The sequence below is a fragment of the Somniosus microcephalus genome, chromosome 10, assembly GCF_052327205.1.
Source record: "Somniosus microcephalus isolate GS21.2 chromosome 10, FLI_Smic_1.0, whole genome shotgun sequence".
Taxonomy (NCBI): Eukaryota; Metazoa; Chordata; class Chondrichthyes; order Squaliformes; family Somniosidae; genus Somniosus; species Somniosus microcephalus.
Window position 1 is genome coordinate 23,043,178 of NC_140996.1, and position 15,065 is coordinate 23,058,242.

Here is a 15,065-nt window from a genome sequence, read left to right on the forward strand (position 1 = left end):
GAAAGATGATGTGGCAGGTGGCGTGTTAAACCTCACACAACTCTGTCACTTCCCTAATATGGCATTAATGACATTCCAACAAATAGACATTGGATTGTCTAAGTATAAAAGGATTTTGTTATATGTTGCCCCTACTATTATCCTTAGAGGCCAATGTAACACTGCACTTAATGGTAAATTTGCTTTTGAATATTATCGGGTCAATATAATACCTCCATTTTTATGCCATAGTTCTGCTAGATGATATTTGCTGATGAAAACACAATTAAAAAGAAATAAGGCTTCAGGTATTTATGATAGTCCATTGAATGTGATTAAAACTATTACAAGGATAGAACCTATAGGCTTCTAATAGGACCTCTTACCTAATTAACGGATCAAAGAACCAATAACCCTTTGCCGCCCCCCCCAAAAAAATCCACGTTGCTAATTTGCACATCAGATGGTTAGTTCATACATTTCGTCAACACTATATGATACATCCCTACATAATTTAAAGAAAAATAAAACAGGAACAATGTGGTTCCAGTGAGAAATGCACATTCCCTGGTGAGTGCAGACATGCAGGTGGCAGGATATTCGAAAAGCATAACACCAAGTTATAGCGTACTATGGCGTATAACAAGTCACTGAAGCCGTACTGCCTCTATCCCCCCCACCACCCCCCCCCCCCACTCCACCCGCCCCCTCAGTTTATTTATGCAACCCAGAGTAGAGATCACTGCAGCTGAGTAATTCTTCAACTAAAGGAGGGGTTTGATTGACTCTTGCAGAATAATGACCAGTCCATCATGATCCATAACACCGCTACTGACGTGTAATTGAATTCACTATGTAAGGGCTGTATTATCCTCCATTCACTGCATCTTGAGGCTTGTGTATACGGTAGAGGAAAATATCACCAAGTCTTTATCCTCTCTTTTTTTTCCTCTTTTCATTTTTCAAATGAGGTCTGTATGAGGCAGAGCTTTCTGAACTCATACAAAAAAAGAATAAATGGAAATAGAAATGATAGGTTAAATTATGTTCTGAGCTAACATTTAGCACTAAATACTGGCCGGTTGCTATATGTTTATCCAGTAGTTGAAGAATTGTAGTAAAGACAAATTGATTTAAAATCTGAGAACTATTTTTTTTTAAAAATGCACCAACTCATTATGAAAAGCCTTGGACAATAACGCAGGCCAAACTGAAATAATAATCGTAATTGCCAAATCACTGACAGTCGTTTTTGACTGTCAGCAGCAGGAAAGATTAGAGTGCTCTTTATCTTTTTCTCCTTTTGGACAATTGGAGATGTCCTCGATCAATACTCTTGATAATTCAGCCCAGCTGAATTCTGGGGTCTGGAAGAGATCCTGCTCTGATGCCCCATTGTTCTTCAAAACACCTTTAAACAAGCATGTGTCTTCGACGATGCAGTGCCAGGTGATCTGAGCGAGAGAAACTGCGGTCACAGTCTGCACACTTGAAGGGTTTTACCCCCGTGTGCTTGCGGTAGTGCCTGGTCAGCTCATCCGAACGAGCAAATTTCCACGTACAGCCTTCCCATGTGCATTTGTAAGGTTTTTCACCTAAAAATAAGGGTAAAAGAAGTTGTGAGTTAAAATTAATGGCAACATTTTTCTGGTAATATAGGTGCCTATAAAGGTGGCGGCAACTTTTTTTAAAAGAAGTTTAAGTAATGTACTGGCCGCGCTAGACATGCTCCTATCTAGTTATCCAGCAAGTTAAACACTTATTCAAAATAATTCTTCGTGAAGCCGTTTGCTGTTTGAAGCCTTTACTTGAACAATTTTTGTGAAACTGTAAACAAAGACAAAGTATGTTTTGTACATAAACTAAGTACTATACATTCGATATTACATAAGATATAACATATTTACAACAGTAGAATAGATTAATTGTATAACTAACTAACATTTGGACTCACTTCTGTAACTATCAAATATTAACCTTTTATAAACATAGTGTTATCAAAATACTACTCTGACAACGTTGCTATTATGCTAACAAACAAAGATACTCACAGATATTGCGCTTGGCCTAACATATGAAATCAGATTACATTGGATTGTGAAACCCTCATGTAATCCTCCATTACTGCCAGGTTCTTCCTGGAATTCTACTTCCTGGGTTACACAGGAAGAAAGGTACGAAGGTCAAATGACCTCTCTCAGGAAAAAAGGAACGAAGGTCAAATGACCTCTCTCAGGAAAAAAGGAACAAAGGTCAAATGACCTCACACAGGAAGAAAGGAACAAAGGTCAAATGACCTCTGCTTCATACAAACACACTGCTAACACATAACCACCACCAGAGGGTGTTATCTGCACATAAAATAGTCCATCGGTCCAGAACAAGTAAACAACATCATGTAGTCACTACTGAAGACAATCTCGCTGCAAAGTGAAAATATTCCATTAATTCTAATATTGAAATCATCATCAGAATATATTTTAGAAGAAAATCTCATCGAATCATACAACACAGAAGGAGGCCATTCGGCCCATCATGCCTGTGCCAGCTCTTTGAACGAGCTACCCAATTAGTCCCATGTCCCTGCTCTTTCCCCATGGCCCTGTAAATTGTTCCTCTTCAAAATATCCAATTCCCTTTTGAAAGTTACTATTGAATCTGCTGCTACCACCCTTTCAAGCAGTGCTTTCCAGAATTGCTCCATAAAAAAAAAAATTCTCCTTCTCTTCCTCCCTGGTTCTTTTGCCAGTTATCTTCAATCTGTGTCCTCTGGTTACAGTTTTCAGAAAAACAAACGCATTTAATTTTCAAAAGGCAGGTCAATTAATTGATTACCAAATGCTGCTACAATTCTTAATTCAGAACACAGAGCGACGCTGATCGATTGAGCATGCGTTCATTTATTTTATTATGGGATCATTGTATTGGATTAAATGTAGAATGTTTGTGTGAAGTCAAGCCTTTTAGAATGATCTATAAACAAATGAAATTGTAGTTGAAATACTAGATAAGGAATAATATTTTTAGCAAAGTTCTGATTACTCATTGTTCAGTTTTGAATAATTGTAATTGACTATCCTTGAAAGACGGAATTAAATTCCACCATTTGATATTTTATAAAGCACATAATGGGATGACAGCATATTAGAGTCTGAAATGGGCAGAATGAATACTGAACCAGCAATGAGTATTTTCTGCCCTACATTATTTAAAAAAAATTCATTCCTGGGATCTGGGTGTCGCTGGCAAGGCCAGCATTTATTGCCCATCCCTAATTGCCCTTGAGAAGGTGGTGGTGAGCTGCCTTCTTGAACCACTGCAGTCTGTGTGGTGAAGGTACTCCCACAGTGCTGTTAGGGAGGGAGTTCCAGGATTTTGACCCAGCGACGATGAAGGAACGGTGATATATTTCCAAGTCAGGATGGTATGTGACTTGGAGGGGAACTTGGAAGTGGTGGTGTTCACATGCGCCTGCTGCCCTTGTCCTTCTAGGTGGAAGAGGTCACGGGTTTGGGAGGTGCTGTCGAAGAAGCCTTGGCGAGTTGCAGCAGTGCATCTTGTAGATGGTACACACTGCAGCCACGGTACGCTGGTGGTTGAGGGAGTGAATGTTTAAGCTGGTGGATTGGGTACCATTCAAGTGGGCTGCTTTGTTCAGAATGGTGTTGAGCTTATTGAGTATTGTTGGAACTGCGCTCATCCAGGCAAGTGGAGAGTATTCCATCACACTCCTGACTTGTGTCTCGTAGATGGTGGAAAGGCTTTGGGGAGTCAGGAGGTGAGACACTCGTCGCAGAACACCCAGTCTCTGAGCTGCTCTTGTAGCCACAGTATTTATGTGGCTGGTCCAGTTAACTTTCTCATCAATGGTGACCCCCCCCCCCAGGATGTTGATGGTGGGGGATTCGGCGATGGTAATGCCGTTGAATGTCAAGAGGCGGCAGTTAAACTCTCTCTTGTTGCAGATAGTCATTGGCTGGCACTTGTATGGCACGAATATTATTTGCCACTTATCAGCCCAAACCTGAATGTCATTCAGGTTTTGTTGCATGCGAGCATGGACTGCTTCATTATCTGAGGAGTTGCAAATGTAACTGAACACTGTGCAGTTATCAGCGAACATCCCCACTTCTGATCTTATGATGGAGGGAAGGACATTGATGAAGCAGCTGAAGATGGTTGGGCCTAGGACACTGCCCTGAGGCACTCCTGCAGCTGAAGATGGTTGGCCCTAGGACACTGCCCTGAGGCACTCCTACAGCAATATCCTGGGGATGAGATGATTGGCCTCCAACAACCACAGCCATCGTCCTTTGTGCTAGGTACGACTCCAGGGAGTTTTCCCCCTGATTCCCAGTGACTTCAATTTTACTAGGGTTCCTTGATGTCACACTTGGTCAAATGCTGCCTTGATGTCACGGGCAGTCACTCTCACCTCACCTCTGGAATTCAGTTCCTTTGTCCATGTTTGGACCAAGGCTGTAATGAGGTTTGGAGCTGAGTGGTCTTGGTGGAACCCAAACTGAGCATCAGTGAGCAGGTTATTGATGAGTAAGTGTCGCTTGATAGCACTGTTGACGACATCTCCCGTCACTTTGCTGATGATTGAGAGTAGACTGACGGGGCTGTAATTGGCCGGATTGGATTTGTCCTGTTTTTGTGGACAGGGCATACCTCGGCAGTTTTCCACATTGTTGGGTAGATGTCCACTGTTGTAGCTGTACTGGAACAGCTTGGCTAGAGGCGCGGCTAGTTCTGGAGCACAAGTCTTTAGCACGACAGCTGGGATGATGATGTTGGGGCCTATAGCCTTTGCTGTGTCCAGTGCGCTCAGCCGTTTCTTGAGATCACGTGGAGTGAATCGAATTGGCTGAAGACTGGCTTCTGTGAAGGTGGTGACCTCAGGAGGAGGCCAATATGGATCATCCACTTGGCACTTCTGGCTGAAGATGGTTGCAAATGCTTCAGCCTTGTCTTTTGCACTCGCATGCTGGGCTCCGCCATCATTGAGGATGGGTATATTCATGGAGCCTCCTCCTCCCGTTATTTGTTTAATGGTCCACCACCATTCACGACTGGGTGTGGTGGGACTGCAGAGCTTTGATCTGATCCGTTGATAGTGGGATTGCTTAGCCCTGTCTATAGCATACTGCTTCTGCTGTTTAGTATGCATGTAGTCCTGTGTTGCAGCTTCCCCAGGTTGGCACCTCATTTTTAGGTACGCCTGGTGTTGCTAATGACATGCGCTTCTACACTCCTTATTGAACCAGGGTTGGTTCCCTGGCTTGATGGTGATGTTAGAATGAGTAATATGCCGGGCCATGCGGTTATAGATTGTGGTGGAATACAATTCTGCTGGTGATGGCCCACAGATGCCCAATTTTGAGCTGCTAGATCTGTTCTGAATCTATTCCATTTAGCACAGTGGTAGTGCCTGATGTGCCATCAATAACTCAAAGACAAGAAGTTAAAGGATTCAACTGAAGGCTTTTAATCGCTAAGAACATTGCACGTCATTCCACATCGGATTCGTCTGGCAGAATGACTCAGACAGCTCTTGAGACCTTTATATGACAAAAGACAGGGGCGGAGCCAATACACACAATAGGGGAAAAGGGGGCGGTACACACAATACAATGCAGGTAAAACACAGGGGCTGATGAAGACATATATTTCATCACATTTACCCCTTCTACAGATTTAGTCTGTCCAGGGGTGCGATAGTCCTTCCTGAACGATGCAACAGTACCTCGGGTTCCGACCGGGAGTCCGTGGTGCCCTCCTGGGCATACCCATGTGCTGGGGGTGTTGCAGGTACTTCTGGGGGTGGTGAGGATACCTCTGGGGATGGTGGAGGTTCTTCTGGGGGTGGTGAGGATGGGTCGTCGTCGCTTCCTGCCGAGGCAAGGTCCTTTATGGACACGGTGTCCTCACGCCCGTCGGCGTGCTTGACGTACGCGTACTGTGGGTTTGCGTGGAGTAGGTGTACTGCCTCCACGAGGGGATCCATTTTGTGGCCCCTCACATGCTTTCGTAATAGGACTGTCCCTGGGGTGGAGAGCCACGAAGGTAGGGACACTCCCGAGGTTGATTTGCGGGGAAAAACAAACATCTTCTCGTGAGGAGTGGCGTTAGTAGCAGTACACAGTAGCGACCTTATCGAGTGGAGTACGTCTGGGAGGACCTCTTGCCAGCGGGAGGTAGGGAGGCCTTTAGACCTTAGTGCTAAGGTGACCGCCTTCCACACCGTCGCGTTCTCCCTCTCCACTTGCCCATTACCCCGGGGGTTATAACTAGTGGTCCGACTCGTGGCTATCCCCTTCGACAGCAGGTATTGGCGCAGTTCGTCGCTCGTGAACGACGCCCCCCTGTCAATGTGGATGTAGTTCGGCATGCCGAACGTGCAAAACAGGCTGCCGAGGCACTTGGTGACCGTGGCACTGGTCATGTCTGGGCAGGGGTAGGCGAATGGGAAGCAGGAGTACTCATCCACAATGTTGAGAAAGTACACATTGCGGTCGGTGGAGGGGAGTGGTCCCTTGAAATCTAAGCTCAGGCGCTCAAATGGCCGTGTAGCTTTGATCAGGTGGGCTCAGTCGGGCCTGTAAAAACGGGGCTTGCATTCCGCAAAGGTGTGGCAGTCCCTGGTCATAGACCGGACCGCCTCGATGGAATAGGGCAGGTTACGGGATTTTATAAAGTGAAATAGCCGGGTGACCCCCGGGTGGCAGAGGCCATTGTGGAGGCCCTGTAGCCTGTCCCCCTGGATGCTGGCACACATCCCTCGTGATAGGGCGTCGGGGGATTCGTTGAGGGCCCCCGGCCTATATATTATGTCGTACTCAAACGTGGAGAGTTCGATCCGCCACCTGAGAATTTTGTCGTTCTTGATCTTCCCTCTCTGTTTGTTGTTAAACATGAAGGCTACCGACCGCTGGTCGGTAAGCAGGGTGAAGCGTTTGCCGGCTAGGTAGTGCCTCCAGTGCCGCACTGCCTCCACTATGGCCTGGGCCTCCTTCTCTACCGAGGAGTGCCTGATCTCGGGCCCTTGGCGGGTTCTTGAGAAAAAGGCTACGGGCCACCCATCCTGGTTGAGGGTGGCTGCTAAAGCGAAGTCGGACGCATCGCTTTCGACCTGGAAAGGGATGTTTTCGTCCACTGCCCGCAGCGTGGCCTTCTCAATGTCGTGTTTAATGCTGCTGAAGGCGGCGTGGGCCTTGGCCGTGAGCGGGAAGGACGTTGATTTCAGGAGGGGACGGGCCTTGTTGGAATAATTGGGGACCCATTGGGCGTAATAGGAGAAAAACCCCAGGCACCTTTTCAGGGCCTTGGGAGTGTTTGGTAGGGGTAGCTTCCATAGGGGGCGCAATCGGTCGGGGTCCGGACCGATTTCCCCGTTTTCCACCACGCAGCCCAGGATACAGAGGCGCGTGGTGCTAAAGACACACTTATCCTCGTTGTAGGTGAGATTGAGTCTGAGGGCAGTTTTCAGAAATCTCGCGAGGTTCGAGTCCTGGTCTTGCTGGTCGTGGCCGCAGATGGTGACGTTGTCTAGGTATTGATAGGTGGCTGTTAACTGGTTCTCATCGACCATGCGGTCCATCTCCCGCTGGAAGACCGAGACCCTATTCGTTACCCCAAAGGGGACTCTTAGGAAGTGGTAGAGGCGTCCGTTCGCCTCGAAGGCGGTGTATGGACGGTCCTCCGGCCTAATGGGGAGCTGGTGGTATGCCGATTTTAGGTCGATGGTGGAAAACACCCGGTATTGCGCAATTTGGTTAACCATATCCGCTATGCGGGGCAGAGGGTAGGCGTCTAGCTGGGTGTATAGATTAACCATCTGGCTATAATCTATCACCATCCGCTTCTTTTCGCTACCCTTAACTACTACTACCTGGGCGCGCCACGGGCTGGTACTGCATTCGATGATAGCCTCCCGCTTGAGTCTTTCTACTTCAGACGCAATGAACCGTCTGTCCTCCCAGCTGTACCGCCTACTCTTGGTCGCTATGGGTCGACAGTTGGGTGCGAGGTTGGCGAACAGAGAGGGCGGCTTGACCTTCAGGGTAGCCAGACCGCACACTGTGAGGGGCGGCTGGGACCCACCGTAGGTAAGCGTGATACTTTGGTGATGGCACTGGAAGTCCAGACCCAAGATCACGCTCACACAGAGATCTGGCATTATCAACACTTTAAAATCTCTGTAATCAGTGCCTTTTACCGACAACATAACCGCGCAGAAACCTGTAATTTTTGAGGTATGAGTCTTATCAGCCATGGCGATTTTGCCCTGTGTAGGGACTATCGTTAGTGAAAGTCGTTTTACCAGGCTAGGATGAATAAAGCTTTCGGTGCTCCCGCAGTCAATCAAGCATTTAACCTTGTTCCCGTTTACCTCTATGTCCATCATCGATCTAGACAACGGATGCGGCCTGGATTGATCCACTGTGATTGAGACCACCAGTGGGTCCTGGGGGTCCGTGTAGTCGGGACAAGATGGTGGACTCCATGAGGGTGGACAAGATGGCATCCAAGATGGCCGCCCCCACGGCGCGCACGCGGCGGTGGCGGAGTTGGAGGCGGGGTTCCCTCTGCAGGCTTTACTGAAATGTCCTTTCTTCCCGCATTTAAAACAGGTGGTGCCCTTCGCTGGGCACAGATGCTTGGAGTGTTTGTCCTGGCCGCAGAAGTAGCATTTCGGGCCCCGATGCATCGCGGCAGTAGTGGGGCTCCTGGGTGGAGGCTGGGGCTCCGACGGTGCTGGGCTGGCCTGAGACCTGGGAGGTGAAGATGGCTTCCAAGATGGCGGCCCCCACGGTGCGCACGAGGCGGAGTGGGCCGCGTGGCCTGAGGAACAGGATTCAGAGTTCCTCTGGGCCATATCCAGCGATCGCGCTATGCCCATAGCCTGTTTTAAGTCCAGTCCCTCCTTTTCAAACAGTTTCTGCCGAATGTAATTTGAACTGAGGCCCGCAATAAAGGAGTCTCGGATCAGCTCCTCCGTGTACACGGTGGCAGACACGGCCTTACAGTTACAGTCTCTGCCCAGTACTTTTAGGCTTAGCATGAAGTCCTCTAGTGACTCACCATGCCGCTGCGTGCGAGTAGTCAGAAGATACCTGGTGTACACCTCGTTTATTGGCCGCACGTAGTGGGCCTTCAGAATGGTGCAGGCATCCTCGTAGCTGGTGGCATCTCGGATGAGAGGGGAGACCCGATGACTCACCCGGTTTCGCAGGATTCCCAGTTTCACGTCTCCGGTGGCGGTCGCGGCTGCGATGGCGGTGGCTGAGGTTTCAATGAAAAATTCGAAGCATTGGAACCAGTGTCCGAACTGTGTGGCTGCATCTGTGGCATGGGGGTCCAGATCCAAGCGCTCTGGTTTCAGGAGTCGATCCATCTTGGTGTTTTAGCGATTAAAATTGATGTGCCATCAATAACTCAAAGACAAGAAGTTAAAGGATTCAACTGAAGGCTTTTAATCGCTAAGAACATTGCACGTCATTCCACATCGGATTCGTCTGGCAGAATGACTCATACAGCTCTTGAGACCTTTATATGACAAAAGACAGGGGCGGAGCCAATACACACAATAGGGGAAAAGGGGGCGGTACACACAATACAATGCAGGTAAAACACAGGGGCTGATGAAGACATATATTTCATCACAGTGCCACACAACACGATGGAGGGTGTCCTCAGTGTGAAGACGGGACTTTGTCTCTACAGTGACTGTGTGGTGGTCACTGCTACCAATGCTGTCATGGACAGATGCATCTGCGACAGGTAGATTGGTGAGGATGAGGTCAAGTAGGTTTTAACACACCTGCACCATAAATTCAGTGGTAGCGCCTCAACCAGGAGGCGGGGCACTACCGGAAGCGCTCCCCCTCCTTCTTGGGGCGCTACAAGTGAATTTTGCGGCGCTACGTGCAACAGCGACGCAGTATTGCAGGCCTCCCTCCCCGATTAAAGGGGAGGGGCCTAGCGCTGTGCGCACCAAGGCCCTGCTGGACCACCGGGAAGCGGGGTGCTGGGAAAACAGCCCGGCCCTCAAGAGGAGGGCCGGGCTGAGCAATCGCGGCCGGTACCCCGCAGGAGGAGGTGAGAGGGGGCAGGTGCTGGCAGGCTGCCGGGAAAAAAATGGCCGCCCGACACCTGCCCTTTAACTTGCGCCGCCGCGGCTGCAAAAACGCCACCCTGACCCTGTCGGACATATCGTCCGGCGGTAGGACAGTGGGCGCAACCAAAGTTTGCAGCCAGGACGCTGCACGCGACGATGATGTCATCGCACTATTAGAGTAAAGATTGCAGAATATTCAAGAAGGTCACAGTCCACATCTAAACCCTCAAGCAGAGACTGATTCATTCAATGGTGAGCCATCTGCCTGAGCACATTCATTGAGACAAGGCTGGTAGTGATGGGAGAACAACTCTATCCTGCTTCACATCATGGGTTTTTGTTTAACTAATGACTTTAGAAATATAGCGATGTGGTTATTTTTTAACTATCTAGTGTACAAAAGCAAGGAAGTTATGATGAACCTTTACAAAACACAGGTTCAGTCACAACTGGAGTATTGTGTCCAATTCTGGGCACCACACTTTAGGAAGGATGTGAAGGCCTTAGTGAGGGTGTAGAAAAGATTTACAAGAATGATTCCAGGGATGAGGGACTTCAGTTACATGGACAGACTGGAGAGGCTGGGGTTGTTCTCCTTGGAGCGGAGAAGATTGAGAGGAGATTTGATAGAGGTGTTCAAAATCATGAGGGGTCTGGACAGAGTAGATAGAGAGAAACTGTTCCCATTGGTGGAAGGGTCGAGAACCAGAGGACACAAATTTAAGGTGATTGGCAGAAGAACTAAAGGCGACATGGGGAAAACTTTTTTACGCTGCGAGTGGTTATGATCTGGAATGCATTGCCTGAAAGGGCGGTGGAGGCAGATTCAATCGAGGCTTTTAAAAGGGAATCAGATAATTACCTGAAGGAAAAAAATTTGCAGGGCTACGGGGAAAGGGTGGGGGAGTGGGACTCGCTGAAGTGCTCTTGCAGAGAGAGCCGGCACGGGCTCGACAGGCCAAATGGCCTCCTGCTGTGCTGTTACCATTCTATAATATTGTTAAGGTTGACATTGACTTGTCCTACTGCTACAAACTGGAGGATTATGGTAGGGTTGGGGGAAGAGACACAGGGAGGCCTGCAGGATGCAAGGTGGGAATTTGATTTGCAGATCAGACAGGATGCAGAGATATTGTCCTAGAGCTTTTCTGATTATGCCTTGTCAAAGCATTCGTGGATTTGCAAGAGCCAGAGCAGTTTTGAACAAATGACTGTGCTCAAAATGCTCCATCTTATATTTGAAAGCTTTTTATTCCAAAGTTTCTCAGTTTGGTGTGTATATAGACAGCCTTTTCTCCATATCTTCAGTTCCTGGATCCCCTGCTCTAACCATACGTTTCCATGCTGCAGCAGTGAGACGGGACTCCATGAAGGGGAAAAGTGTTTCTGTTATCAACAACAAAAACTCGTGAGATTTCAGTTACTTCATTGTTGTGACAGCTAAAAGCAGTGCGTAAGTTAAGCATTTGTACTGTTGCTCACTCTGCTGCATGTTGCCACCTTCGATGTAATTATAAATCTTCTAGATAAATTTAATTGCTAATATTAGCCTGAATCACAAGGTAGTATTTTCTATCTCTGGAGAGGACAAGAATGCATGTTGTGTAACCCATGTAACGTTCAGTGGGAAATAAAAGGGTAATTGTTCTTGTTATTGCTGCTCCCAATCACAACCCTGATGCATTTAAGGCGGAGCTAGATAAGTACATGAGGGAGAAAGGAATAGAAGGAAGTGCTGATGGGACGAGATGAAGAGGGGTGGGAGGAGGCTCGTGTGGAACATAAACACCGGCACAGACCAGTTGGGCCGAATGGCCTGTTTCTGTGCTGTGAATTCTATGTAATGTATAAGAGTGAAAGTATCTGATTGTCGAAAGCATGAGTTTATCTATGGAAACTGAATGTTGCTGCGAGCGGGCATCTTTTTTCTTCTTCCCCATTCCTGTAACGTCATGAACTGCTATGCAGCAGTAGTTTGTGCTTTCTGCAGCTTGAGTAAACGTATTCCTTTGCTGCAATCCCTGACTCTCGGATAATCTTCTTTAATGCTTTTACTTAAAGGAAATTCTATTCGAGACCAGCATGACAAATGAAAACTACTGAAGGATTGCTTGAGAGGTCACCTAGAGAGCCAAACTGGCCATAAGATGTGACCAATATTGGGGGCGGGGGGAGGAAGAAAAACACTCACAGTTTCAGACAACAGGGAACATTTGCAACCAAATCATTTGTAAGTTCAAGCTATCAGTTTGGTATATGAAGACTGGAAACCTAAAACGCCACAGCGTACCGGGAAAGATTGCAATACTGGAATAAAAACAGAAAATGCTGGAAATACTCAGCAGGTCAGGCAGCATCTGTGGAGAGAGAAACAGAGTTAACGTTTCAGGTCGATGACCCTTCGTCAGAACTGAGTTCTGACGAAGGGTCACCAACCTGAAGCGTTGACTCTGTTTCTCTCTCCACAGATGCTGCCTGACCTGCTGAGTATTTCCAGCATTTTCTGTTTTTATTTAAGATTTCCAGCATCCGCAGTATTTTGCTTTTGTAAGATTGCAATACTGATTTGACTGAAGGTCTCTGACTGGGCCGAGGCCTTCCGATTATGCTTGGGCCCTCTTCCTCCACCTAGCGACTTAATGAGCTTGCTGCACTAGCCCAGAGATTACTGCCACCCAGCTCCTGACGGTCCCTGGGGGGGTCAGCGGTGACAGAGGCAGCAGGCAGGGAAATCCGGAGGCTTTGCTGGGAGTCGCTTCCCCTCTGGTATTTTACATGTGGCTGGCAGCAAAGGGGCAGCCAGTGGCCTTGCTGGACTGGGATGGGAGGGGGTGATGGATGCCAGGGAAGAAACCTGAGAATGGAAACTAGTGTATGTACCTTTATTAAGGGGAGAACTACTTTTTACAGCTCCTGTATACTGTAGTACCGGCAGTGACAACACCTGCATATAACCCTGAGTAGGGATCTGTACTGTTAGTTTTAGAGCAACCCTCATCCAGTAAACACCTGTTGATTGTTCCTCTGCAGTCTCTGTCTATTGATTGAAGGGCATACTACCTAAAGATTCACAGATTTAACAGAAACCAAAAAAGCGGCAGTGGGCCTAACCACCCAATTTCCTCACCCTCCCCTCCCCTCCCTCATTTTCTGCAGTTATGCTGCCCAATTTAGGGAAGAATTCCAGAGGTACAGATGATTTGGATTGGCACACTGCTGAGGTGCAGCAGCAGTAGCTCTTGAGTTGCTGTCAGAAACAGGAAGATCTAGGTTAAGCACTGTTGCAATTTGAATCTTGGTCGTGTTGCCTGGGCTGAACTTTTTAAGTCGTCAATGTTTCGGTAATGTTGGATTCAGTTTATAAGGGGTTAAGTGCCAAGGCTGCCAGCGGTATTGTTTCTCCAAAAAATAAACCAGCAGCCCTGAAATGAGTCTCAATAATAGTTGCATAAAGCTAGTCAATAGGAGGATAGTTATGTAAACCTCAAGCATGTCATGCTCACAAAGGTGAGCCCATGTTTATATATTGATAGTAACTTACTTCTTTATTGTTTTCCATAACTAAGGAGCATAGGGAAATTGGTTGTATTTATTGTGAAAACTGTATACTGTTCAACTATTTTTATATAAATATATCAGCTTATGGTTTGATATTAAGCCTGGTCTTGGAGTGCTATTTCAATCTGCCTTCTGTAAAGAAGGGAAGATTCATGTGGCCCTGTGATACATGTCAGCAGCCGCTATATGGAGAAAGGCTTCTCTGTTCCCTGATTATAATCGCTCCACCATTGGTGGCCGTGCCTTCAGCTGCCTAGGTCCCAAGCTCTGGCATTCCATCACTAAACCTCGCCACCTCGCTACCTCTTTCTTCCTTTAAGACGCTCCTTAAAACCTTCCTCTTTGACCACCTGCCCCAATATCTCATGAGGCTCGGTGTCAAATTTTGTTTGATTATCTCTCCTGTGAAGGGCCTTGGGACAGTTCACCACATTAAAGGCGCTATATAAATGAACGTTGTTGTTACTATCCCAGGGCTGCGCTATCAGTTAATTAGATTTGGGCCGAGGAAGGTGCACTCTGGATCATAGGGAAGGTGAGAGCTGCTTACAGCATTGACTGAATCTGAGAGTATATCCAGCATAAAAAACAAGACCGACGGTCCAGCCAGTCTCTGCAGTAATGTAAGGCTGGACGCTGCCAAGGAGATCTCGAATCTCATCCCGCACATTCCCGTAGTCTTTGATCTGCGCCGTATCTGGCAGCAAAAAATGGGATTTTCTCCGCAGCCTAACAATCAGGGAAGTTGCCATTACTGGTAGACAACGGTTTGCTGGTTTTCTTTTTAATGTCGAAACATTTTCATGTCTTATGTCTTCTGTGAAACCGTCCAGTGTGTAAACTTGTTTAAGGCATTACTTTACACAGAATTACATAGGAGATACGGCACAGAAACAGGCCATTCGGCCCAACCAGTCCATGCCGGCGTTTATGCTCCACTCGAGCCTCCTCCCGTCTTTCCTCAGCTAACTATCAGCATAACCCTCTATTCCTTTCTCCCTCATATGCTTGTCCAGCCTCCCCTTAAATGCATCTGCACTATTCCCCTCAACCACTCCCTAGGTAGCGACTTCCACATTCTCACCACTCTTTGGGTAAAGAAGCTTCTTCTGAATCCCCTATTTGATTTCTTGGTGATTATCTTATATTGATGGCCTCTTGTTTTGTTCTTCCCCACAAGTGGAAACATTCTTTCTGTCTCTTCTATCGAAACCTTTCATAATTTTAAAGACCTCTATTAGGTCACCCCTCAGCCTTCTCTTTTCAAGAGAAAAGAGACCCAGCCTGTTCATCCTTTCCTGATAGGTATAACCTTGTATTTCTGGTACCATCCTTGTAAATCTTTATTGCACCCTCTCCAGTGCCCCTTTATCCTTTTAATAATATGGCAACCAGAATTGTACAC

The 15,065-nt window shown here is 47.3% G+C and overlaps 1 protein-coding gene across 5 annotated transcripts in view; it reads right to left on the reverse strand.

Annotated features, from left to right (window-relative positions):
- Positions 1 to 687: 687 nt before the first annotated feature.
- klf12b (Kruppel like factor 12b) overlaps positions 688 to 15,065 on the reverse strand; it is a 301,662-nt gene continuing 287,284 nt past the window's right edge. For all 5 annotated transcript variants that reach the window (XM_085998493.1, XM_085998489.1, XM_085998491.1 and 2 more), the window contains one exon: positions 688 to 1,574. In XM_085998493.1, coding sequence (XP_085854619.1) covers positions 1,393 to 1,574 — 182 coding nt within the window. In that variant the 3' untranslated portion in view covers positions 688 to 1,392. The remainder of the gene's footprint in view (positions 1,575 to 15,065) is intronic.